Raw genomic sequence first — 23,755 nt, 5'->3', positions numbered from 1 at the left:
TTAAAAATCTTGCTCACGAATATTCGTCAAAATTTAATATTTAAAAATATTATTTTAAAAATATATTAATTGTCGCTGAAGTTAATGTTTTAAAGAATAATTAAATAAATATTGAATTGTCTTAAAAACGCACACAGAAAAAAAACAAAAGAACACGGTACATAAAAATCAATCTTGGTCGCAAAAATCTGAAACAGAAAGACACCCATTTATTTAAATATCTTTTATTTAAATACGTTCGTTTTGTTACTTACTTAAAAAAAAAAAAGTTTTGTAAATATATATTTTTTCTTTTAAATCTTCAAAAGTTTTGTAAATATATTTAAAAAAAAAATATTTTTTTAATTGCTGGCAAATATTCGAGCATGTTTGCTATTTGACGTGTTTACAAACAACCGATGCCATGTGCTTGTGACAATGTCAAGGTCGAATCACCAGTGTTAATTGAAATGTGCACCGGTCACCACCAGGCAGTGGCGTCTGCTACAGGGTATCTATTCTTTACTTGATCCTGAAATTTTAATAATACATACTAAATATTAATTAATAAATATTCCCAAAATTTCAGTTTCTTTTTGTCCGGTCCCTGGCAGCCTGTTCCCACAAGGAAGAGTTGATGTTAGTCATTGCCAGGATAATTAGTCTTTATAGTGCTGTTTAAGTGCTCCTCATGGTCTGAGTCCCATTGGCGAGCTTGCCATAAAGTGTTTTTTTCGACAGTCTGGAAGGATCTATCCTATTGATGTGACCTGCCCAACAGAGGCAATGGTGAATGATGGTTGCCTAAACATTGGTCATTTTAGTCCTGTTCAGTACTTCCAAGTTAGTGGTGTGGCTCTCCCAGGTGATATGCAAAATTTGCCTCAGCTTGTGTTGCTGGAAGTTTTCCAGGTCCTTTGTGTTCACAAAATAAGACTTTCTAATGTTTTGTAATTAATAAATTTCTTTGCAAGTTTGTTGACATCAATATTTTCTTTTCACCTTCCACCCTAACCTCTATCCATCCATCATTTTAGTAAACAAATAAGAGCAATCGACGTCACTTGGCTAGACATGTGACTTTGCCGAAAATTCTTCAGAAATTATCCAGGGTTTAGGCTTCATATTTTTGCATGAGATAAATTAATTGATAATCCAGAAAATATCATACGCACAAATATGGTTGATATCTTGCAGAAAGTGAACAGCGACTAACTCTATGCTTTCAAAATGGACAGTTCAGATTACAGGTCGGGGAACAATGCAGCATCTGAGAATTCTTTTTTTAAATGATTATTTTAAAAATTTTATATAGCTTTTATCTTTATTATTATTTTATGGAATTTTTTGTTCAAATTTTACGTATGAAAAATTCCTTTTCAACAATTGAGTGTAAATTTTTTTTTTTTAATTATTCCAAAATTGTTCATTAAATAAAATCTGTGTTCTGATATCCAGTGCCTAATGTTTACATTTCTGGAAATAGCAATACTTGTGAAAAAATGTAAATTACTTAAAGGCTCGTTCCAAAGGTAAGGTCTCCCACTTTTTAGCTAAAAAAATCAAAATGTTAAAGAGTTACAAAGACAAAAGCGGTACCATTTAAAACAAGCGACCTTTCATGTTCTGGAATTTATTTTTCTATATAGTCACCACTATTCTCAATGTACTATATGGCAACGATGAACACTGTCTCAGTCGCAAAAGTAGTTTTTCACTCAATCTGTCGCCACTCTGAAATCGACAAACCCATCCCCTAACTATGCTGATATCAATTGCATTGGCTTCATAAACGTTCAACAGGCGCAGGTGAATGTTGGTTGGTTCAATTTTTTTCTGCGTGAGGATATTAAATGATGCATCTCTGCTTCTGATGTGCGTGCATGACGGGTTGCTTTCATAGTCTTACACCATCAATATCTGCAATAGAGATGAAACTTAATGCATGAATTCAGTCATCATAATAATGCAATTTGCAATCTTTTTGATCTGTTTTGGTGGAATAAAAAATAAGAGCCATTACTCATAAAATATCTCAATAATAGCATATATAGAGCTAAGAAAGAATCTTTAAATTTTTTAAATCCGACTAAAAATAAGGAAGTTATGACTTTTTTTTTTTTTTACTTTGCACATTTGGATATTTTTAACCATATTCACTTCATCACATTTTTTAAAACTACTTTTCCAGTATAAAAATGTCAGAACCTTGACGTGAACAGTTACACGCTACATATGGATATATAATAGCGGTCATTCTGTCTGAAATTATTCCACTTTTAATCGTTCGGCATCCTCCATGTCTGCTAGCAACAGTTTGTCCCCACCAGTACAGGTTTCACTTGCTGCAGGATCCACCTCTCCAAATATCTTGTAGCAGATGAAATTTCAACAAACACGAGCAGGAGCGAATTCTCGCGGCTGGTGATTTAGAATACACTTCCTTTCAGGCTTGTCCAATCAGAAACCAGCTCTGTCACATGATTGAGTTTATAAAAGGTTAAACCGGCTACACACTCTTTTTTTTTTTCCTAGATCTTGGACTGACAACCACTCATTATGGAACGGCTCTGTCCCCGCTTTCAACTTCTCTCTTGGAACTCAACAGAACTCACCCGGCCTCTGGGCCTGGGGTTCAACTAAAATGTGAACACAAACAAGCCAACATGCCTACCTCCGCACCTGGACTTCCATACGGAACACACATGAACTTTCCTTTTTCATGCGACAGGACTGCCTCTGATCATTCATGATGCACATTTCTACTACTACTACTACTGTGGACACAAACATACTGTGGACAGGACAACACAGTAGGCGAATGATAACCTGGGAACTAGGCTTTCAAGAAGTACAGATATATAGGCTGTAACAAAAAGGAAAGAGAATTGTTAAAAGCATGCAAAGCAATGAACAGGTGGGAAATGTTCAGAGTGGGGTTATGGAATGATACGCAAAAGTTCTAGTTTAAGCATCTCTATTTCTCAGGCGGTAGGGGTGGACACGTTGTTGCTTACGAATAAGTTCTGATGGGTTTTTATCGGGCGCTATATCAGCGGATGAAATTTCTCGGGATTCTTCACATATGCAAGGTTCTAACAAGGTATCTGCTTGTAGAGGTTCAGCTTCCTGTGAGATAGTACCGTCATTAGTGTGTGGCAGTGTATCTTGCGGTTTTAGGGCAAGTTGTCGCAGTGACACTGTTTCCTCTCTTCCAGTTGGGAGTCTAACATGGGCATATTGAGGGTTACATTCCAGCAACTCAACTCCGTCGACAAATGGCTCGTACTTAGATAACCATAGGTTACGTTTCATCAGGACCGAGCCTGGGTTTAAAAGCCAATTGGGAAGAGAGGTGCCAGATGTTGATTTACGGTTGAACTGGAATATCCTCTTGTGAGGTGTAGCGTTAATGGCAGCACACAGTAAGGAACAGATGGAGTGTAAGGCATCGTGTAGAACTGTTTCCCAATGAGAAATTGGCAACTTTTTCGACCTCAGTGCTAGCGATATTGTTTTCCATAGAGTCGCATTCAGTCATTCCACCTGGCCATTTCTCTGTGGGTTATAGGCTTGTTGCTACTCCCTTCTTATGCAGAAAGTCTGTCAGTTCCGTTGAGAGGAATGATGGACCTTTATCAGAGAGAATGAGGGAAGGCATACCAAACAGTGAAAATAGTTGACAAACAATTTATGATTGTTTGTGAGGTCATATCTCGACAAGGAAAGGCAAAGGGGAAGCGCAAATATTCGTCGATGATTGTCAATAGATATTTATTTCAACCGTTAGATGGCAATGGGCCCTTAAAATCAACACTTAAGCGTTCGAATGGTTGAGTCGCTTTGATAAGCTTGAAATTGGTGGGATAGAAAAATCTTGGTTTTAGTTCTTCATAAACTGCACAGTTGTCAATAGTTCGTTGAATATCATCAATGGAATAAGGAAGATTACGCAGGCATACAAAATGAGACATTCATGTTATACCTGGATGACACAATGAAACATGTAGGTCTCGAAGGCCCGTTGGGCTAGTCGAGGAGAAAACTGCTCGAGAAAGTGCGTCCGCGGCTGCATTCTCTTTCCCAGAGCGATAGATTACGTCAAATGTGAGGGCCGATAGTTCTATTCTCCAGCGTGCCACCTTCTCGTTTTTTATTTTGCTTGAAAGTTTTCAGTCATACATGAATGCCACGGAATGTTGATCTGTAATAAGCTTAAAAGCGGAACCAGTAAGGTAGTGATGCCATTTACGCATTGCCTCGATGATGTCATGTGCTTCTTTTTCAACAGAAGAGTAGTGTTGTTCACTGACTGAAAGTGATCGAGAAAAGAAAACAACTGGACGCCCATTCTGATTGAGAGTGGCAGCCAGAGCAATTCAGAGACATCGGTTTCTACAGTAAGGGGTATGCTGTGATCGATTGTTGTAAGAGAAGCGTGTTCGAGTTCTTCTTTGAGATTGGAGAAATCTGTTGAGCAGGATTCTGGTAGAGGGAAGACTCGATTTTGTGCTAGATGTCAAATTTTGTCTAAGAAGCGAGGAATCCATTGAGCATAATATGAAAACCTATGACGACCAACTGCTGTGATTTCGCATCTTGAAGTAGATGTCTTAAAGCCCAGAAGCGTTCAGGGTCTGGCTTTACAACTCCCAATGACACTTCATACCCTAAGAGGGTGATTTTCTCTGTTCGTATAATGCTTTTGTTCTCGTTGAAACTTATTTTGTGTTTCCTAGCAACATCTAAGAAGTGATTAAGATTTTCATCACGTTCTTTCATAGTACGAACACATATAGTGATGTTATCGACATATGCAAAAGTGTCGATAATCTTCTCCTGTTGTATTAGGTTGTCTATAGACCGTTGGAAGCATGATACGCCGTTTGTTACACCGAATGGAATGCAGCAGAATTGGTATAGGTTCCCACAGGCTTCGAAGGCTGTGAATTTCTTCTCCTCTTCTAGTATCGGATGATACGCATTCCGTAAGTCAAGAGTAGTAAAGACGGAATAACGAGCAATTTTGTGGACTAGATCATCAATTCTCAGTAAAAGGTAAGCATCAAGGTAAGTGAACCGATTGATGGTCTGGCTGTAATCAATGACAAGGCGCTTCTTGTGTCGGTCGTTAGTGGTTACTAGTACCTGTGCTCTCCAGAGAGGGTTCGATAACACCATCTTTTAGGAGATTTTGAATTTCAGTTTGAATAAACTGTTGATCGATCGGTGAGTGTCTTCTGGATTTTGTAGCAATGGGCTTGCAAGCAGGTGCTAAATGTTCAAATAATGGTGGGGAAATAAGGGGATGCCATTACGGCGCACATGGTGAAAGGATCTCTATGACCTCTGAAGGGTATTTCTACTTTGGAATGTAGTGTGAGAAAGTCATGTCCAAGTAAGACGTCTGAGCAGAGGGAAGATAGGACTGAAAGTTTAAAACATGGGTATGTAGATCCTTCATATGATAATGTCACATAGCAGTGACCTAAAGTGTTGCTTGACAAGTCTGTGGATGCCATTGATATCTTCCTGCAGGAAGTTTGCTTTGGCCAGTCATATTTATGGATAATGTTTGATGATATGTAGCTTTCTGAGCTACCAGTATCCACAAGGACTTCTAGGATTATCCCATTCACGGAAAGTTTGATTATAGCTTTCGATAGGCAATCGGGTGATGCAGCAGTTACTATGGATGTGATTGATGGTTCGCAGGTCGAGGTTACTTTCCTAGGGACGCGGCTTGATCTACAGACTAACTGAAAATGCCCCTTCCTGCCACAACTATTACAAACTGCATTACGAGCAGGACACTTAATCAGTGGATGACGTCGATTACCACAGAAGAAGCACTTCTTTCCAGTCGCAGCAGAGAGGTTTTCTGAAGTAACAGGAAATTCGCCAGATACTGATGGTTCGGCGGTGGCGCCACATGATGTTAGATTGATATAAGATTCAGCTTGTCTCTGGGCTGTTTCTAGCGAATGGGCTAAGTCGGAGGCGTCTTTTAATGTGAGTGTTTTCTCTAAGAGTCTTTGTCAGATTGCCTAAGAACGGATATCCGTTATGAAGGCGTCGCGAACTGCTTGATCATGGTGTTCTTCTGCAGTTACTGCCTCGCAGTGACAATCAGCGGTTAGTGAGTCCAGTTTCTGCAAGAAGTCACCAATAGTTTCACGTGGTTCCTGCTTAGCAGTTGCCAGAAGATGCCTAGAATGTACGATATTTGAGGGTTTTACAAAAAGAGATTGGAGTTTTGAGATGACAGCTTCATAAAGTGACTTCTTGTCTCTTCACTGATGTAAAACTTTTGTTGATTCTTATCCATGGCCCAACTGAATCTGGGGAATAGGCCCAAACTAGAAGGATACTGGAAGTTGAATAACTCCCTACTGGAGTTACAAGACTTCTGGGTAAAACTAGCTAAGTTCATTCAAGAGGCTTTAGTGGGGGTGGTTACAGGAGTAAATGGTGGGTTAGCCTAAAAACTAAGATCAGGAATTTTTCTGTCACATACTCTCAACGCCTCGAAACAAGTCAAGACGAAGAGGAAAAATTAGCTAGGACCACGGGTTTAAGGGATGCTGTAGGTTGGGAACTAGCTAGACAGGACCTTCAACACAAGGCTAGCCAGCATTATGAGGGCCTAGTAGTTAGGGCTAGGCTTAGGAAAGTAGCCAATGAAGCCTTGATCTCCGATGCAGACACATGTAGCAAGGTCTCCATGCGTGGCTCAGGTAAGTATATAACTAGCGTCAAGCATCAAGTCTGACGTACCCTGAGGTCAACGCGGAAGATCTGCAAGGAATTGTGAGAACATTTCACACAAAAGCTAGATCTCCCTGTCCATGAATATTTGGCCGACTCTCCCCGCCTCGAGGCAGCTAGTTGCGAGGGCAGGGTAACTGAGCTGGAAGTCCTGACTGCGCTGAAGCAGATCGGCTGCAACAGATTGCCGGGGCTCAATGGGGTGCCTTATAAATTGTATTTGAGGCTGTCACCCATGTTGATACCGATTTTGACAGATGTGTTCAATAGTGGTGGGACGATTAATCGGAATCGTTAATCGTAAGAATCGTGTATTTTAGGAGGAATCGGAATCGCATCGTTAAAAAATACCTTAATTTTCCGATTCCTTCATTACGATTCTTTTAGTCTGATGTTGAAAAAAAGAAAAAATTTCCTGATATTTCTAACTGCAAGAGAGAAATGTAGCATTTTATAAAAAGAAACCAAAGAAATTCATTATTAACAGGGCAATGCTTAGTGCCCCCTCCCTTACAAGGTTCATTCATTCAGATCTATTGTAATCAAAACTACAAAAGAGGTAACTTGAAAAGAAGTATGCAGGGCTCTACATTGCGAATAAAAACGCTTATCTTTTTGGCGATTGTTTTTTTACTGACAAATCTAATAGTGAATGAAAATGCTTTTTCAACTTATATTTTCTTAAAACGAGCAAAGTCAAATTATTTAAACAGTAAAAGGTTTAATAGAACAGTATACTTTTTTCTTTTTTTAAAAGAAGGCTTTTGAAAGAAATATCTCTAAAATGAAATTGATCACGTATTATTTCGCAAAATTTTGGCAGTAGTCGGCTTCTTTTGAAGTTTGAAAAAAACCAACCCCATACCTTTCTCTTCCAAACCTAAAGTTATTAAATAACCCCTTCGTTAATTTAAGGGTAATTAATTCAATTCAGTCCAGTTGTTTTTTTTTTAAATTTCATTGAAATAAAATCCATTTTTAAAATTTTTTTCTCCAGAAAGATAAAACCCTGAATTTGATTATATCAAAAGCAGAATAATATAATCTTTTTTCTAGAATTTTAAATTGAAAATTAAAAAAAAAAAGTGTTTGACGCAGTTTTTTGCCGAACAAAAAAGAAATTAATATATATTTTTTAAAAGGTGTTGTAATCAATAAATTTTTATGTCTAAATAATATTTACGATTAATTAAATAATTTCATTTTAAAAAGTATTTATAAATAGAATTTTACTTAAGACTTATAGTTTAGCAATATTGAACCGCATCAACCATGTGTGAATTGAATACAGTCAACCAAAAAAAAAAAATTCAAAAGAAAATGCATATTTGCATTTCATTATGTAAACTTTTATACATTGGTTTCAAAAATTAAATTCTATAAGTTTTTTTTTGTTAACTCCTGGTTGGTACAATTTACCGCTCCATCCCTTTATATTTTTTCTTTTCATCTTTTTTAGCGGACTATTTTCAATTAATTATCCAAATAAGTGACTAGCTTTAAAACAAAATTTAATAGTAAATTATTTGTTTACAGATAAACTGAATTTTCTAATATGGCCTCAAAGTCCAAAAAAAGTATTGCATAGAAACTTTTTGAAGTTGATGAAGATGATGAGTTGAAAGCCATTTGCAAAGTCTGTCAAATTAAAATATCACGAGGAACAAAACCATCTAACATGACCACAACCAACATGTTAAAACATTTAACTATGAAGCATCCAAATGAATTGGAGGAGCAAAATAAAAAAGAAAAGAAATAAAAAATTACCAACTAGTCACTCAGAGCAGTTTTATTAGTGAGGGTCGAAATCGCAGTGTCTTTTTTTTGCCTAAGTCACCAATTTTTTTAACCTTCCTTAACTTCAAAGAGTAAATACAATATATACAACTAAAAAAATGATTTTTAAAAATGCTGATTCTATTCATGAAAAATTCTTTTAACTAGAAATTAAAACTTAGGTAAAGATAGCTGACTGACAGCAACAGGAGCACTGGTTAACTACTGGAAAGGTGTGGGGGAGGAAAAAAGGAAATTAAAGGATGATAATAAATTATGATAACCGTCTTTGAAAGGCACTAAACTCCTAAAATTTACTTCTTTAAAATTTTAGGCGGCATTCCCCGGCGATTTTAAAGCACTCTCTCTCCAAAAAAAAAAAAAAAAAAAAAAAAGATTTAATTTTTAAGTTTGGGAAAGATAGATATATTTATTATAACCGAATTCCTGTATGAAGAGTGGATCTACTTTATTGGACGTTAATTTGTGAGATAAGTCATTTTTCAATGTTTAATGTTTTTAAAGTTTCAATTATCAATTAAATTTTTTTAATTGCGTTTTTTTTTTTTTTCAATTTATTTATAAAAACAAAACAGGGTTTAAAATGTATTTTTCAAGGTAACAAGCTTCGAAATAAGTCTAATTAAAAAAAAATCACTTAATTTTTAATTTCGACAACACTGAGAATTTAATTATTAAAAAAATATTGAAACGTGGCATTTTTTTTTATTTAACATTTCTATTAGTTCAATTAATTTTCTTTCAATAATTCATTTCACTCAACAAACTTCACCATTTTTTGTTTTGTTTTATCTTTTTCTGTAATTTTGGTAACTATTTTTGCTCAATTTTATCTAGTATTTCATTTGTTTTTATAGTGGTATCATTTTTATATGTGTTCCTTTGATATACCCTATTTCAAAATTAGTTTGGCTAAACTTATTCTTCACGTTAGAAACAACGTGTAAAAGTAATGAAAAAGTAAGAAAAAACAATAGGTGTTAACTACTCTTTGTGAATTATGGAGGTCTGAAGAACTGTCGTCACAAATACAACTATCAATAGCCAAACAAAAAATCGTTTTTGAAATTCCTTCACTTGTAACTTTTCGCTATACCTACCTTTTGGTATAAAACACAAAAAATTTTGATTAATGGTATTTCTCAAATATGGTCGTTAACTTTGGAAGGGTTATTTTGTATCTACAGCGCCATGTCACGTGGTATATTGTTTTTTTTCATTACGCACGTTATTTTTTTTTTATTTAATTCATTAAATCTGTAAATTATGAGGACCAAAATAATGAATCGTGTTAATTTATTCTGTAATTTTCTTGTTTTTGTTCTGTTATATAAATTCTATTTTATTTGTTTTTGCTCTGAAGGATAACTTCTATTTTCTTTGTTTTTTTTCTGTATTCCAATTAAGTAAAATAAATTTTCTCTAAAATAAATTTTGCTAATTTTTCCGTTTAGTTTACTATATAATAATTTTATTTAAACCAAAACACGACGGTGTAGACATAAAATATCTCTTCCAAAGTTAGGGAACATATTTGGGAACTACCGACCATAAGTATAAAACTACCTGGTATATTTCAAAACAATAATTCTCTAGGAATCGGAATCGTACTTGGTATCGGAATCGTTAATCAATATTTTCCTGGAATCGGAATCGTATAAAAATTAGGAATCGTCCCAACACTAGTGTTCAAGCACTGGTTTGACAAGGTTTCCATCCCAGGTCAAGTCACCAAGGGAGTGATCACATTGTTGAGGAAAATGAATAGGCATGTCAGGGAAGAATTAGGCAATTACAGCCAAGGTCCTATTGAATCAGCTGACAGTCGAATTGATCAAACCAGAGCAGAACTATGCTATGAAGAGGAGATCGATTCAAAACAATTTGTACCTGATCCATAAAATCTTGGAGGGAGAGATAGAAAACGATGCAAAAGTTACGCTGAACAATTTGGATCATTCAGAGATTTCAATAGGGTCAACCATTGCTTCCTGGCATCTGTTCTGAAGGCCGCTGAATTCCAACCAGATTTCCGCAAATGGATCTCTGTACTGTACCATGTGCCGACGGCAGCAGTACAGGTAAACGGGAAGTGTTCAAAATTCTTTGCTATCTCCCGGTCCATGCGTTAGGGCTGTCCATTGTCTCCCCTGCTTTATGTCCTTGCTTTAGAGCTGCTACTTCGCAAGCTGAAGCAGGAGGAGGCAAGTCCGGTCCTGCATGGGAGCGCTCTGCCCGGCGGATAGACAGCCAGAGTTTCTGCGTTCGCCGAGGACATCACAGTCCTTGTGTCGAGTTTCCTAGACATCAAAGTGGTGACAGAGGCGCTCGCACAGTACGAAAAGACCATGGGGACCAAAATCAACCGCAGCAAGTCAACTGGTCTGCAGTTGTGAGCCGGAGAGATGGGGGGAGGTCCTTCAGCTGGATCGACGGCCCGGTCCAGATCCTTGGCGTATGGTTTGGACCAAGCTTCCAGCTGAAAAAGAATTGGTTGAAGAAGGTATTCAAAGGTCGAAGCCATGGGCGACTTGTGGGTTTCAAGGAAACTATCCTTGAAAGGCAGGGCAGATTATTATTATATTTCGGACTAATCAGAAAATTTTCTGAATTTATTTGAAATGGTTTTTCTGGAAGCCACATAAATCTATATATATAAAAGCGAAAATATATGTATGTATGTACGCTTTTCCTCAATGTCCACAAAAGGCTTCTTTCAGAGAAGCACTCGCTCGCTTCGCAACTTAAAACTTTTTATATCATCTATAAATTGTAATATCTCACACTTAACCACGGAGCTCGCCTGTCTATTTAATTTCATTGACTTTCAAACGTTAATTATTCCACATTTCCCGCATCGGCACGCATTACATTCGGTTTTCGGTATAAACAAAAAGCGAAACTCGACTATAATCAATGGCCGAAAGCCAGTGGTCTCTAGAGAGCTAAGTAACGTTTGTTCAATGTCGACTTCGTCATATCAGACGGTAGCTTTCATTTCAAGACGAAACACTCCCCCTAATAAACAGGGAGCGGGTTTTTAAAAACAAACAAACCGATTTATTGACCTCATTAAAAACTGTCCCGCACAAAATGCTAACTGCTGAATACCTATCGCCGTCACGTCAATCAAAAACGCGCACCTGTTTTTTTTTGTTGTTGTTTTTTTTTTAACACTTTTCCAACTGCATGTCGTCAAGGCTTCGTTTTTTTTTTCACATTTTCGGGGTTTTTTTCACACACACACCTACAAACACCTGGGCAACGCCAGGTACCCCTCGCTAGTCTATATATATAAAAGCAAAAATGTGTGTATGTATGTTCGCTTTTTGTGTATGTCCAAGAAAGGCTTTTTTCAGAGAAGCACTGAGTTGGCTCACAATTTCTTAAAACTTTTTATATCGCATATAAATCATAATATCTACAAGTTAACAACAGATCTCGCCTGTCTATTTAATTTGCTCCACTTCGAGAAAATAAATATTCAACAGTTTTCGCTGGACGCATGTGGATTAGGCTTTTTCCTATAATAAAAGCGACACTAATTCTGGTGGTATTTTTCCGGTCATCATCGCCGGAAATATCCGAAAGCAATCAGCTTTGATCAATGTGGAAATATTTTCCTTATATCTATTGCTATTCAAATTAGACAAGGGGAGCTGTTCCCCCCCCCCCCAACATCTTGGAAAAATAAAAATAAAAACCCCACAGTCAAAGTTGACCTCATTAAGACATTAAAACGTGCACCTGCAAATTCTAAGTAATTAAATAAATTCAAACGTGTTTCCGTTAGTATGCTGCGGTGGCCCAATGGTAAACGTCGCATTTTTTTTTTTTTTTTTTTTTTTTTCACACTTTAATTTCCAACTTTGCCTCAAGGGTTCGATCCTCATACTTACCTACCAAAACTTTTTTTTTTATCCCCCCATGGAGTTTTGATTTACCTCCAAACACCCGGGCAACGCCGGGTACCCCCCACTAATCTATATATATAAAAGTGAAAATGTGTATGTATGTTCGCTTTTTGTGTATGTCTGTGAAAGGCTTTTTTCGCTGGACTTCTCGGTCGGCTCCTCCCTTCTTAAAACTTTTTATATCACGTGTAAATGATAATATCTACGAGTTAACAACGGAGGTCGCCTGTCTATTTAATTTACTAATTCTGGCCATATTTTTCCGGTCGCGATCGTTGGAAATGTCCAAAAGCAATCAGATTTGATCAATGTGGAAATATTTTCCTTATATCAGACAATTGCTATTCAATTTGGACAATCCCCTTTTTATTGGGAGCTGGTTTTCCCCCAACATCTTGGGGAAACAAAAAAAAAAAAAAAAATTAAAAAAGCATTCCCGCAGCAAATGAAATACTACCCCGCAGTCAAAGTTGACCTCATTAAGTCATTAAAACGTGCACCTGCCAATTCTAAGTAATTAAATAAATTCAAACATGTTTCCATTAGTATTTCACGGTGGCCCAGTGGTTAATGTCGCACGTTTTTTTTTTTCACACTTCAAGTTCCAACTTTACCTCAAAGGTTCGTGTTCAATCCTCATACTTACCTACCAAAACTTTTTTTTTTATTATTTCTTCCTCCTCCTCCTTCTCCCCCCGGAGTTTTGATTTGTCCAAAACCACACATGCCTCCAAACACCCGGGCAACGCCTGGTACCTCTCCACCACTAGTCCTTTATAAACCCCAATTTTTTTCAATAAACCAGTGGAACCAAGTGTACAGATCGGGGCGCCCCACTGTGGGTGCTTTCCTCAGCAATATCTCTCTACTCAAACACACACACACACACACACACACACACACACACACACGAACATTATCAAACACACAACTCCTCAACATTATAGTCTGGAAATCTGTATAAACTTTATTCATTGAAACAATCCCAATCTTTCTCGTTAAAATATCTTATTAATATAAAAACAAATGAACAACTTCCAATGAATTACGATTTATATAAATGAGCAGAGAAATTTTGAAAGCGATTCTCCTCCTGAAACTCACGGCTCTTAATCGATTCATACTTCAATATCTCAGCTAATGAATCCCCTTTGTTTTTTACAAAAACTTTTACAATATTCACGAACATTCTATCCTTTTCTGATTGCTGTAAATCTTCCATTTTAAGCATATATAAAATATCTCTTTTGTGACTGTGCCTTCTGAACTCAGTATTTTGTTTACCATGTGACAATGTCTCTCATTTTTCTCACAATTAGATATATAAAACCTGCAAATCTTTTTCACAGAAAATATTTCTCTGAATTCGGCTCATCCTAAAAATACTTATCTCATTACAAAACACCCTAAAGTAAAACCCCAGAACTGGTGTGAACTGCTTCCCTAAAAGTAAGAATAAAAAGAATATTAGTAATACGGTAGAACCTAGAGATACACAGGGGCCCTAGGATACATTTTTGTCAGGTTGCGATGTGGAATACAATGTTTTTCTGTACCCTGGTTACGGTATTTGCCCCACCTTACGGTGTTATTTATAATGTTACTAGTAGGTACGGGCAAAATGAATGCCAATCCTCAAAATGTATAAACATTTTGACCCCTCCCTTTACTTATAAATTCACCAAAAATCAGAGAATTAACCAATTTTAATGAAATTTTCAGTATTTATCAAATAATGATCACAGAATATATTGAACTAATTATTTTTTATTTAAATCTTAGTGGAAATGTATTATTTTGTTTAAACAAAAAATACCTTTATTAAAGTTATGGTTTTCTGTAGTAAAAAAAAAAAATGAAAGAATTTATTTTTGCTTTTTTTTTTTATGAAAATAAAGCATCGTAAATTATAACAATTTTTTAAAAAATATTTAATTTTTTACAGGAGCATTACAAAAAAGCCCCTAAAGTCCGTATTAATGAATTTGATATAACTCAAGGAAAAATTAATTTCTCGAACTACCGATATTACCGTTGAATTAAGCATTGTTTATTTAATATTTTAACAAAAAAAATTATAATAGCAAAAATACTTCTTTTTTTTTTTTTTTAAATTACAGATTTCACATGATTTTTATATGCAAGATTTTAATAATTTCCTTGCTCGCAGTTTCAGCGTAACATAATTTTTATATAATCTCAAACAATAATTTTTAAAAAATTCATTTACAAGCAGGAACATAAAAATAATTAAATTTAAAAAAGGATAAAAATTGATAAAAACATTCAGAATAGGAATGTATGGATGCACGTCTGGGGTGAAAAAAAAAAGAAATCTGACACCACTACCTCCTTTTACTATCATGACTTCATTTTGAAACAATGTTTCGATTGGCTGTAATTTCGGGTTTCCGTATATTCATTTTTCCAAACCTTCATTTATTTTGTTTTGGCAACCGGCAGATTATTCGGTTTTTGAGGGATAAATAAGCTATTTTTTGTACAAACAAGGTGTTTTTGTTTTTGTTTTTTTTATATTTAATTCATTATGTTAGGACTTTACTAATTATCTTTGGAATAGACCCAGAAAACTAATAATTATCTTTTAAAGGATTTTTACAATGAATTTATTTAATTTCCAAATTTAGTTGAATTGGTTAGCTCACCGTGAAAACATTTCTCATAATTTTTTTTTTTCACATGTACAAATATTATTTTCCTTTAGAAAATTAACTTTAGTCTCTAATCCTTCAAATACAATCAAAAAGTATTCGGAAACCTACAAAAGAATTATGATAAATCGGCTTCCAAAACTAGGTCCCTCTATCTTTACCCACCCATTTTAGCCCCTACCTAGTTATTTGACTATATTCATGTGTATTATATATTGTACTGTATTTTGTTTTCTAATGTTTAATGTCGTATCTCAAGGTTTTACTGTACTGAGATGAAAGCATGATGAACCTTATATATTTGCTATAACAGATTCATCTAAAAAATATTAAAGCTATGTAGGATAAATGAAATTACTAATGAAAAAGAATTTAGTTTAATTTATATTTCATGACTTATAAGTTTCAATGTGTTAATTGCTAAAATAAGACTTATATATCAATAATCATAGTTGCTCTTCTGTATTATTTCTACAAAATTTTTATGTGACAACATAATCAATGTTTAAAACGGGGTATATATCTACAAATTAATGATTTCATCTGTATTAGCTTTTAATGAAATTTGGCATAGGCTTTCTTTTAATGAAATTTAGCATAGGCTTTCTTTTAATGAAATTTGGCATAGGCTTTCTTTTAATGGAATTTGGCATAGGCTTTCTTTTAATGAAATTTGGCATAGGCTTTCTTTTAATGGAATTTGGCATAGGCTTTCTTTTAATGGAATTTGGCATAGGCTTTCTTTTAATGGAATTTGGCATGGGCTTTCTTTTAATGGAATTTGGCATGGGCTTTCTTTTAATGGAATTTGGCATGGGCTTTCTTCTAATGGAATTTGGCATGGGCTTTCTTTTAATGGAATTTGGCATGGGCTTTCTTTTAATGGAATTTGGCATGGGCTTTCTTTTAATGGAATTTGGCATGGGCTTTCTTTTAATGGAATTTGGCATGGGCTTTCTTTTAATGGCATTTGGCATGGGCTTTCTTTTAATGGCATTTGGCATGGGCTTTCTTTTAATGGAATTTGGCATGGGCTTTCTTTTAATGGAATTTGGCATAGCTTCTACCTTCAGACTGATAGACTTTGGAATTCCCTGCCTATTTCCTACTTCCCTTATTGTACTTACATGCAGAAGTTTGCATGTAATGTAAAGCAACATCTCTCTCTTATTCTTACGTAGTTCCTTGAAAACATGGCCCTCAAATTTAGTAGCCACTTATGCCCAAGTGACAATATACTATGTTAGAGGTGAAAAAGAGTTAAAAAAAAAAAAAAGTTTGAACAAAAAATTTAAGCATGCAATGTTTTTGCTATATTCCTGCCATTTTTTTTTTTTTCTTTTTTTTTTTTGTAAGACTGACTCATTCTAATTTTCTTTTTCTTTTAGGGTTCCCAGGATTGGCTGGGAGATTTGAATGCCCCACTTGAAGGATTTCCATGGCGAGGAGGTTCTGAAAGAGATACAACAGGCATCTTGCTGTGGAGTGAACCCTTTCTTGTACAGACTTCAAATGGAGAAGTAAATTATTTTTTTTATTTTCTGAAAAAAAAAAATGTGAATCACCCAATGATATTAGATCTGTTATACTTATTAAATACAAACTTATGTGTCTATCTATGCCAAATTAAAAGAAGGTATAGTGTGTACATGTGCGAGATGTATGGTTGCTGATAGATGATAGAATGTGCTATAGATGAAAGGGAAAAGTATCATCATCATCACATTTATCATCACATCATATTTATCATCATAATATTCTTCATCTTGATCATTCTTCATCTTGATCATTCTTCATCTTGATCATTCTTCATCTTGATCATTCTTCATCTTCATCATTCTTTATCTTCATCATTCTTTATCTTCATCATTCTTTATCTTCATCATTCTTTATCTTCATCATTCTTTATCTTCATCACTCTTTATCTTCATCACTCTTTATCTTCATCACTCTTTATCTTCATCATTCTTTATCTTCATCATTCTTTATCTTCATCATTCTTTATCTTCATCATTCTTTATCTTCATCATTCTTTATCTTCATCATTCTTTATCTTCATCATTCTTTATCTTCATCATTCTTTATCTTCATCATTCTTTATCTTCATCATTCTTTATCTTCATCATTCTTTATCTTCATCATTCTTCATCTTCATCACCTTCATTTTCATCACCTTCATTTTCATCATCTTCATATCATTTTTCATCATATTTTTCATCATCATATTTTTCATCATCATATTTTTCATCATCATATTTTTCATCATCATATTTTTCATCATCATATTTTTCATCATCATCATATTTTTCATCATCATATTTTTCATCATCATATTTTTCATCATCATATTTTTCATCATCATCATATTTTTCATCATCATCATATTTTTCATCATCATCATATTTTTCATCATCATCATATTTTTCATCATCATCATATTTTTCATCATCATATTTTTCATCATCATCATATTTTTCATCATTATCATATTTTTCATCATCATCATATTTTTCATCATATTTTTCATCATCATCATATTTTTCATCATTATCATATTTTTCATCATCATCATATTTTTCATCATCATCATATTTTTCATCATTATCATATTTTTCATCATCATATTTTTCATCATTATCATATTTTTCATCATTATCATATTTTTCATCATTATCATATTTTTCATCATCATCATATTTTTCATCATCATCATATTTTTCATCATCATCATATTTTTCATCATATTTTTCATCATCATATTTTTCGTCATCATATTTTTCTTCATCATCATATTCTTCTTCATCATCATATTCTTCTTCATCATCATATTCTTCTTTTTCATCATATTCTTCTTTTTCATCATATTCTTCTTTTTCATCATCATATTCGTAATGTATGACTATGTAATCCCTACAGCCACCTAGCTTGAAAATGCTGCTGAAAAACCTGACTTAGTTATATGGAATAAGTCGGAGAGAGTTGCAACCTTGGTTGAAGTGAGTGTAATGATGGTCTGAACAGAGCTGAAAGAGAGAAACAGACCAAATATCAAGGTCTCATGTATGATATGAAAAGAAACTGGAATCTTAGGGAGATATCAATCATGCCAGTTATTATAGGTGGCACATGGCTTATGAAGAAGAACCTGAAGTCCCACCTAACTAATATTCCTGGTGAACCAAGTGCAAAAGAGATCTAGACAATTGCACTTAAAGGAACAATGAGAATACTAAAAAGAGCTCTCGGTTGGTTTCAATAAAAAGAAGGGCTAGTTTGGCTGTCCCATACCCAACATTATAATCTTCAAAGGAAGAAAATTAAACATCATCATATTTATTATATTCTTTATCTTCATATTCATCATCATCATGTTCATCTTCATCATGATCATATTCAGTTTCAACTGTTCTACTTTTAATCAAACAAAGAGCTCTAATCTATTTGGTTTTTTTTTTTAACATGACCATATCATTAAAGTCTTAATGTTAGCAAGCATCTCCCTATACTGTTCAGAAAGATATGTCCTAACCATTTTTTATTTTGTTACTAATGCATTTTGCAAACTGGATTCTTGTGTCCGTGACGTCTGGACCAGAAGCTTATGCAAACCACGAGAATATACCGATTGCTGGTGAAGTTGATCAGTCAGTCATAATTAGGACTATGATAACAGCATATTCTTTTCCTTGTTTTGATTCTCAGATATATGTATATCCATTGATATCTTACGTTTCTATGTAGAGTAATGTGGTTCTCTGTTGATTAATTGTGTCTGTGTCGGATATAAACTCCAGAGTCAAAACAATGAAAAGAATACGCTGTTGTCATAGCCTTAATAATAAGGTGACAACAAATGTGATTAGTCTGTAAGAAGTTGAGCAGATGACTTTTGTTAAAATGTAAGAAAAAAAAAAATTTTAGTTATTAATTTTAAATCATGGAGCAGCATACGGCAATTAATCTAACTATACTGGGCAAGTTAGTACAGATTGCAATTTTAAGATGGCCTTATTAGATCTGTATGTATGTATAACAGTATGATGTTCAAAAACAGTCATTGGCAGGGTGTCACATTAGCCGCGTGAAATGAATTATAGAAATGTTACCTGTGTTAGAAGCATCGAATATATATATAAATTAAGAATTATGTATATAAAATACGTTTGGGAGGCCAGAAAACAACGCACATTTTTTTTATCTGAATAAAATAAAAAAAAAATTTTTAATCGGTTTTCTAGCCTTCCAAACCTATTTTATATAGGTAATTCTTAATTTCAAAATATATGCAACGCTTCTAATGCAGTAACATTTCTATAATATATATCTCTTACTTATCAGTTTTACTTCCCTTTCTTTCCCATGTCCAAAGGTTGGAAGTTCTGCCATGTCGACCAAGTCCAATATTCAGTCGCCATCACTCTCAATCCATTGCTTGTTTAGGCTTGAGGCCGGTGATCTTCAAATCCTCATAGATGAATTCTCGGTCTGTCTTTTCCGAGGATACTCTCAATTTTTCTAGACCACTCACTATGGACCATGTGCTGAAAGTGACCATACCAGCCTAGCCTGCTCCACCAAAGAACCTCCTCAACACTGGCTAAACCCAGTCTAGATCTCAACAAATGTATAGGGTCTCAGTCAAAAAGTTTCGAGGCACCGATCCAGCAGATCATGGCATGGTCATTATGCACTGATCTGGCTATATCTGCTAATGTAACAGGCCATGTTTCACTAGTGTAGAGAAGAACACTCCTTAAACAGGAATCATAGGAGTAACCTCTGTTGTGCATTGCGATAAAACATGTAAGGATGAGGAGGAGCTCTTTAAACTTCATCCAGTTGTGATGTCATGACACATGTGATATATAAAGTAGTAGTGTTCATGTCTGTACAACTCTTCTACAGCTCACATCACTCGATTGATTATAATCAAGCTTGGCATGATGTTGGTCCCCCACCTATGGATGGTGCACAACATTTTTCAAGGTTATGGTCAAAGGTGAAGGTCACAGCATATGTATATATACTCTTCCACAGCCTACGGTCCTGGATATGACCTTAAACTATATCCGATGGTGAGGCCCCAGCTTGCGGGTTTTGGGGAGTGTGGAGCCACCCTTTAATTGCCTTTGCTCCCAGGACCACTCTGACCCGGAGTGGTAGTACCTGTTAGGGTCCCAACTATGGGTTAAATAGAAACTGACTTGAAAAAAAACAAAAAAAAAAAACAAATATATTCTATTAAAAAAACTTTTCTTCAAAATCACTGAATTCGGCATTAAATAACTTGAAAAGGGTTGATATGTCGTAAAACAAAAACAACTAACCAACTAACTCACAGCCCACACCACTGGAGCGATCATGACCAAACCTGACATGATGATGGCCTCTGACCTAGAGATGCTGCACACTATTTTTCAAGATCAATGTTAAAGGTTAAGGTTGGGACTTTGCTAATATATATATATATGTATAATGGTTAAAAGAAAAAAACAATGCAAACTTTACCCAATCTCATAAATTTATTACAACGCAAAAACGTCTTTTCAAACAAGCTGGGCTACTATTCAGAATAGCATCTGATTTATGCAATGGAGAAATTCACAACCAATATTTCTATTTATTAGAAAAATCAGTAAAAAAAAAAAAAAAAAAAAAAAGGTATAGAAAAATAGAGAGAAGCGGGGGGGTGGGGGTAATGTTGGGGAAGCAAGAAGCACCAAAATAAAGTCAGGGAGATGGAAAGGGGATGAGGAATCCAAATTGACTAGAGGGTGGCTTATTAGTGATGGACAGGCATACGGGGAGGGGGGATAAAGAGAGAAAAGAAAAAGGGGAAAAGAGAAAGAAACAAAAAAGCAACAAGGTAAAAAAAAAAAGAAAAATAGCTGCAAGAGTGACCCATCAGGGCTTTCACCAAATTACCAACCACCATACTACTCTTCATTCTGTGTTGTCTATGATTTCAAATGCACCCATTTATGTGTAAGCTCTATAACCTTAACTTTAATTTTCAAGAGATGTGCCCAGTGAGTCAACATTGTGGTGATGAGACAGGGGTTAGAGTTTGGTTAATAGTGCGAGGCCCTATCAAATTGGAAACTCATTTTTTTGGACCCTGTCTAAGAGGAAGAGATCTATTTTAGAATTAATGCAAATCAGAAATATTTGGATTTTGAGTTGTAACCGTAATACATCTGTTGTATATAAAAATTATGGTTAGAGTTTGCATGCAAGTGGGTGCATTTGAAATCGTTAAAAGACCAAGAACACTTTTCCCTCAAACACTCTTTCTCGCTGTTTACCCCACCCCCTTTCTCTCTCTAGCGATATCAAATTTTCTTTTTATTATTTTTAAAAGCCCCTCCCCAACACATACTACTACTCGAGCAAATTAATTTCTTTACAGTGAATTTTAAACTTTAATAACTTGGATGTTTATGTTTATTTGGAATAACTGTTAATATTTATTGATATGAAAGTTTTTGTCTCGTATTTAAAAAAAAAAAAAAAAAAATGATTGAAATGCTTATTAGTTAATGTTTGTTTTCAATTAATAAACTTGGCAAAACCAGATAAATTATTATGCAAGTATTATGGTGGTTGTCCATCGGATCCAAAGATGACGTTTGTGTTTTGCATCTCATCTGTGCACACGGAGGTGGCTCTGCAGCCCCAGTCTAGAGGCACATAGTCTAGAACATTGGGGGCACTGGAAGTCAGTTGTTGTGATCACCGCTGAAGCTGCTCTGTGGTTTCTCTCTCTGGCAGCAGTAAGTTTCTGGCTATGAGCCTCTTCAAAGTTTGTAACAGCCTTGTGAGTTGAGCCTCGCCATTTTGGTCTGTCCATAGCATGTCCCTCTAGGTCTCCTGGTTTGATATGACACCATTGCAGATTGGCTTTAACAGTGTCTTTATACCGTAGTTTTGGTTGACCTTGGTTTCTTTTGCCGACCTGGAGCTCTCTGTACGTCAGGCATTTAGGCATCCGACATGCGTCCATTTGAATCATGTGTCCAACCCAACAAAGTTGGGTTTTGATGATGGTGGCCTCTATACTGGTGGACTTAGCTTTGTCAAGGACCTTCAGATTGGTGATGCAATCCTGCCATTTGATTCCCAGGATGGGGCGAAAAGCTTGCATGTGGAAGAGCTCCAGTTTCTTTATATGCCTGCGGTACAGTGTCCACGTCTCACAACCATAGAGCAGGTAGGGAAGAACCACAGCATTGTAGACCTTCAGCTTCGTAGATAGGCGGATGTTGTGTTCATTGAGCACTCGATTGTGAAGTCTTCCCAGTACCTGACTTGCCTTGCTGATTCTGGTGTCAGTCTCTCTGTCCAAGGAGCCATCACAAGATATGGTGCTTCCCAGATATTTGAAGTGATTAACGTTGGCAAGTGGTGTGTCGTCAATGGTGATGGTGGGAGGAGGAGGGTTGGAATATGGTGCAGGTTGGTGGAGCACCTCCGTCTTTCCAAGACTGATTGTCAAGCCGAAGAGCTTGGATGCCCCAGAGAAGCAATCCAGCATCTGTTGCAAGTCTTGTTCTGTATGGGCCACTCGTGTACAGTCATCGGCAAAGAGAACCTCTTGGATGAGAGTTTTCAAGCTTTTTGTCTTTGTTGTGAGTCTCCGTAAGTTGAAGAAGGAGCCATCCAAGTGGTAACGAATGTAGACACCCCTCTGCAAATCCTGGACAGCATGGAACAGCACACAGGTGAAAAAGACGTTGAAAAGGATAGGGGCTAATACGCAACCCTGCTTCACACCGTTGCTGACAGTGAAAGTGTCTGTGATATTACCATTTGAGAGGATCTGACCAGTCACGCCATCATGGAAGAGCCTGATCATTGACACAAACTTTGGAGGACATCCGATGTGTTCAAGGACTGTCCAAAGTGCCTCTCTGTTGATGGTGTCAAAAGCTTTGGTCAGGTCGATGAATATAGAGTAGAGGTTTTTTCTGTTCAATGCACTTCTCTTGAAGCTGTTTTACAGCAAAGATCATGTCCACAGTACTCCTGCCAGGCTTGAAGCCGCACTGTGCCTCAGGGAGTGTCTGTTCAGAAAGTGTAATGAGTCTGTTAAGAATGACCCATGCAAAGATCTTTCCAGCAATTGAGAGGAGGGAGATGCCCCTTTAATTTCCACAGTCCGACTTACTTCCTTTGTTCTTATAGAGGGAGACGATTAGGGCGTCACGAAAATCGTTTGGCATTATCTCCTCCTCCCAGACAGAAGGACGTCACAGAAGGCCTCAAGAGCATTGGAGCCCACTACCTTGTGGATCTCAGAAGGGATGCTATCCTTTCCCGATGCTCTGCCAGAGGTTGTCTGGTGGATCGCTTTCTTGATCTTCTCAATGGTAGGGGGGCTTGCGAATGAATCCTGTATGGATTGTTGGGGGATCTGATTCAGGGCCTTTGAATCAACTGCTGAGCGTCTGTTCAGCAAAATGCAGAAATGTTTCTGCCAGCGTCTGCTGAGACCCTCCTGGTCCTTGATGAGCGTCTTCCTGTCTGATGACAGTAGTGGAGCACTGCCAGGTGCAGAGGGGCCGAAAACAGATTTCCATGAGCTGAAAATATTTTTGATGTTATTAGTGCTGGATTTCAGCT

The 23,755-nt window shown here is 35.9% G+C and overlaps 1 protein-coding gene across 2 annotated transcripts in view; it reads left to right on the top strand.

Annotated features, from left to right (window-relative positions):
- The window catches only part of LOC145268278 (atlastin-2-like), a 200,571-nt gene that overhangs the window by 112,634 nt on the left and 64,182 nt on the right, over positions 1 to 23,755 (top strand). For both annotated transcript variants that reach the window (XM_080123670.1, XM_080123669.1), the window contains exon 3: positions 16,522 to 16,653. In XM_080123670.1, coding sequence (XP_079979796.1) covers positions 16,522 to 16,653 — 132 coding nt within the window. The remainder of the gene's footprint in view (positions 1 to 16,521; positions 16,654 to 23,755) is intronic.

Source organism: Euprymna scolopes, chromosome 43, assembly GCF_053919585.1.
Source record: "Euprymna scolopes isolate OS-2025 chromosome 43, ASM5391958v1, whole genome shotgun sequence".
NCBI lineage: Eukaryota > Metazoa > Mollusca > Cephalopoda > Sepiida > Sepiolidae > Euprymna > Euprymna scolopes.
Note: the sequence above shows the minus strand (reverse complement) of the source record. Positions and strands in the feature narration are given on the sequence as shown.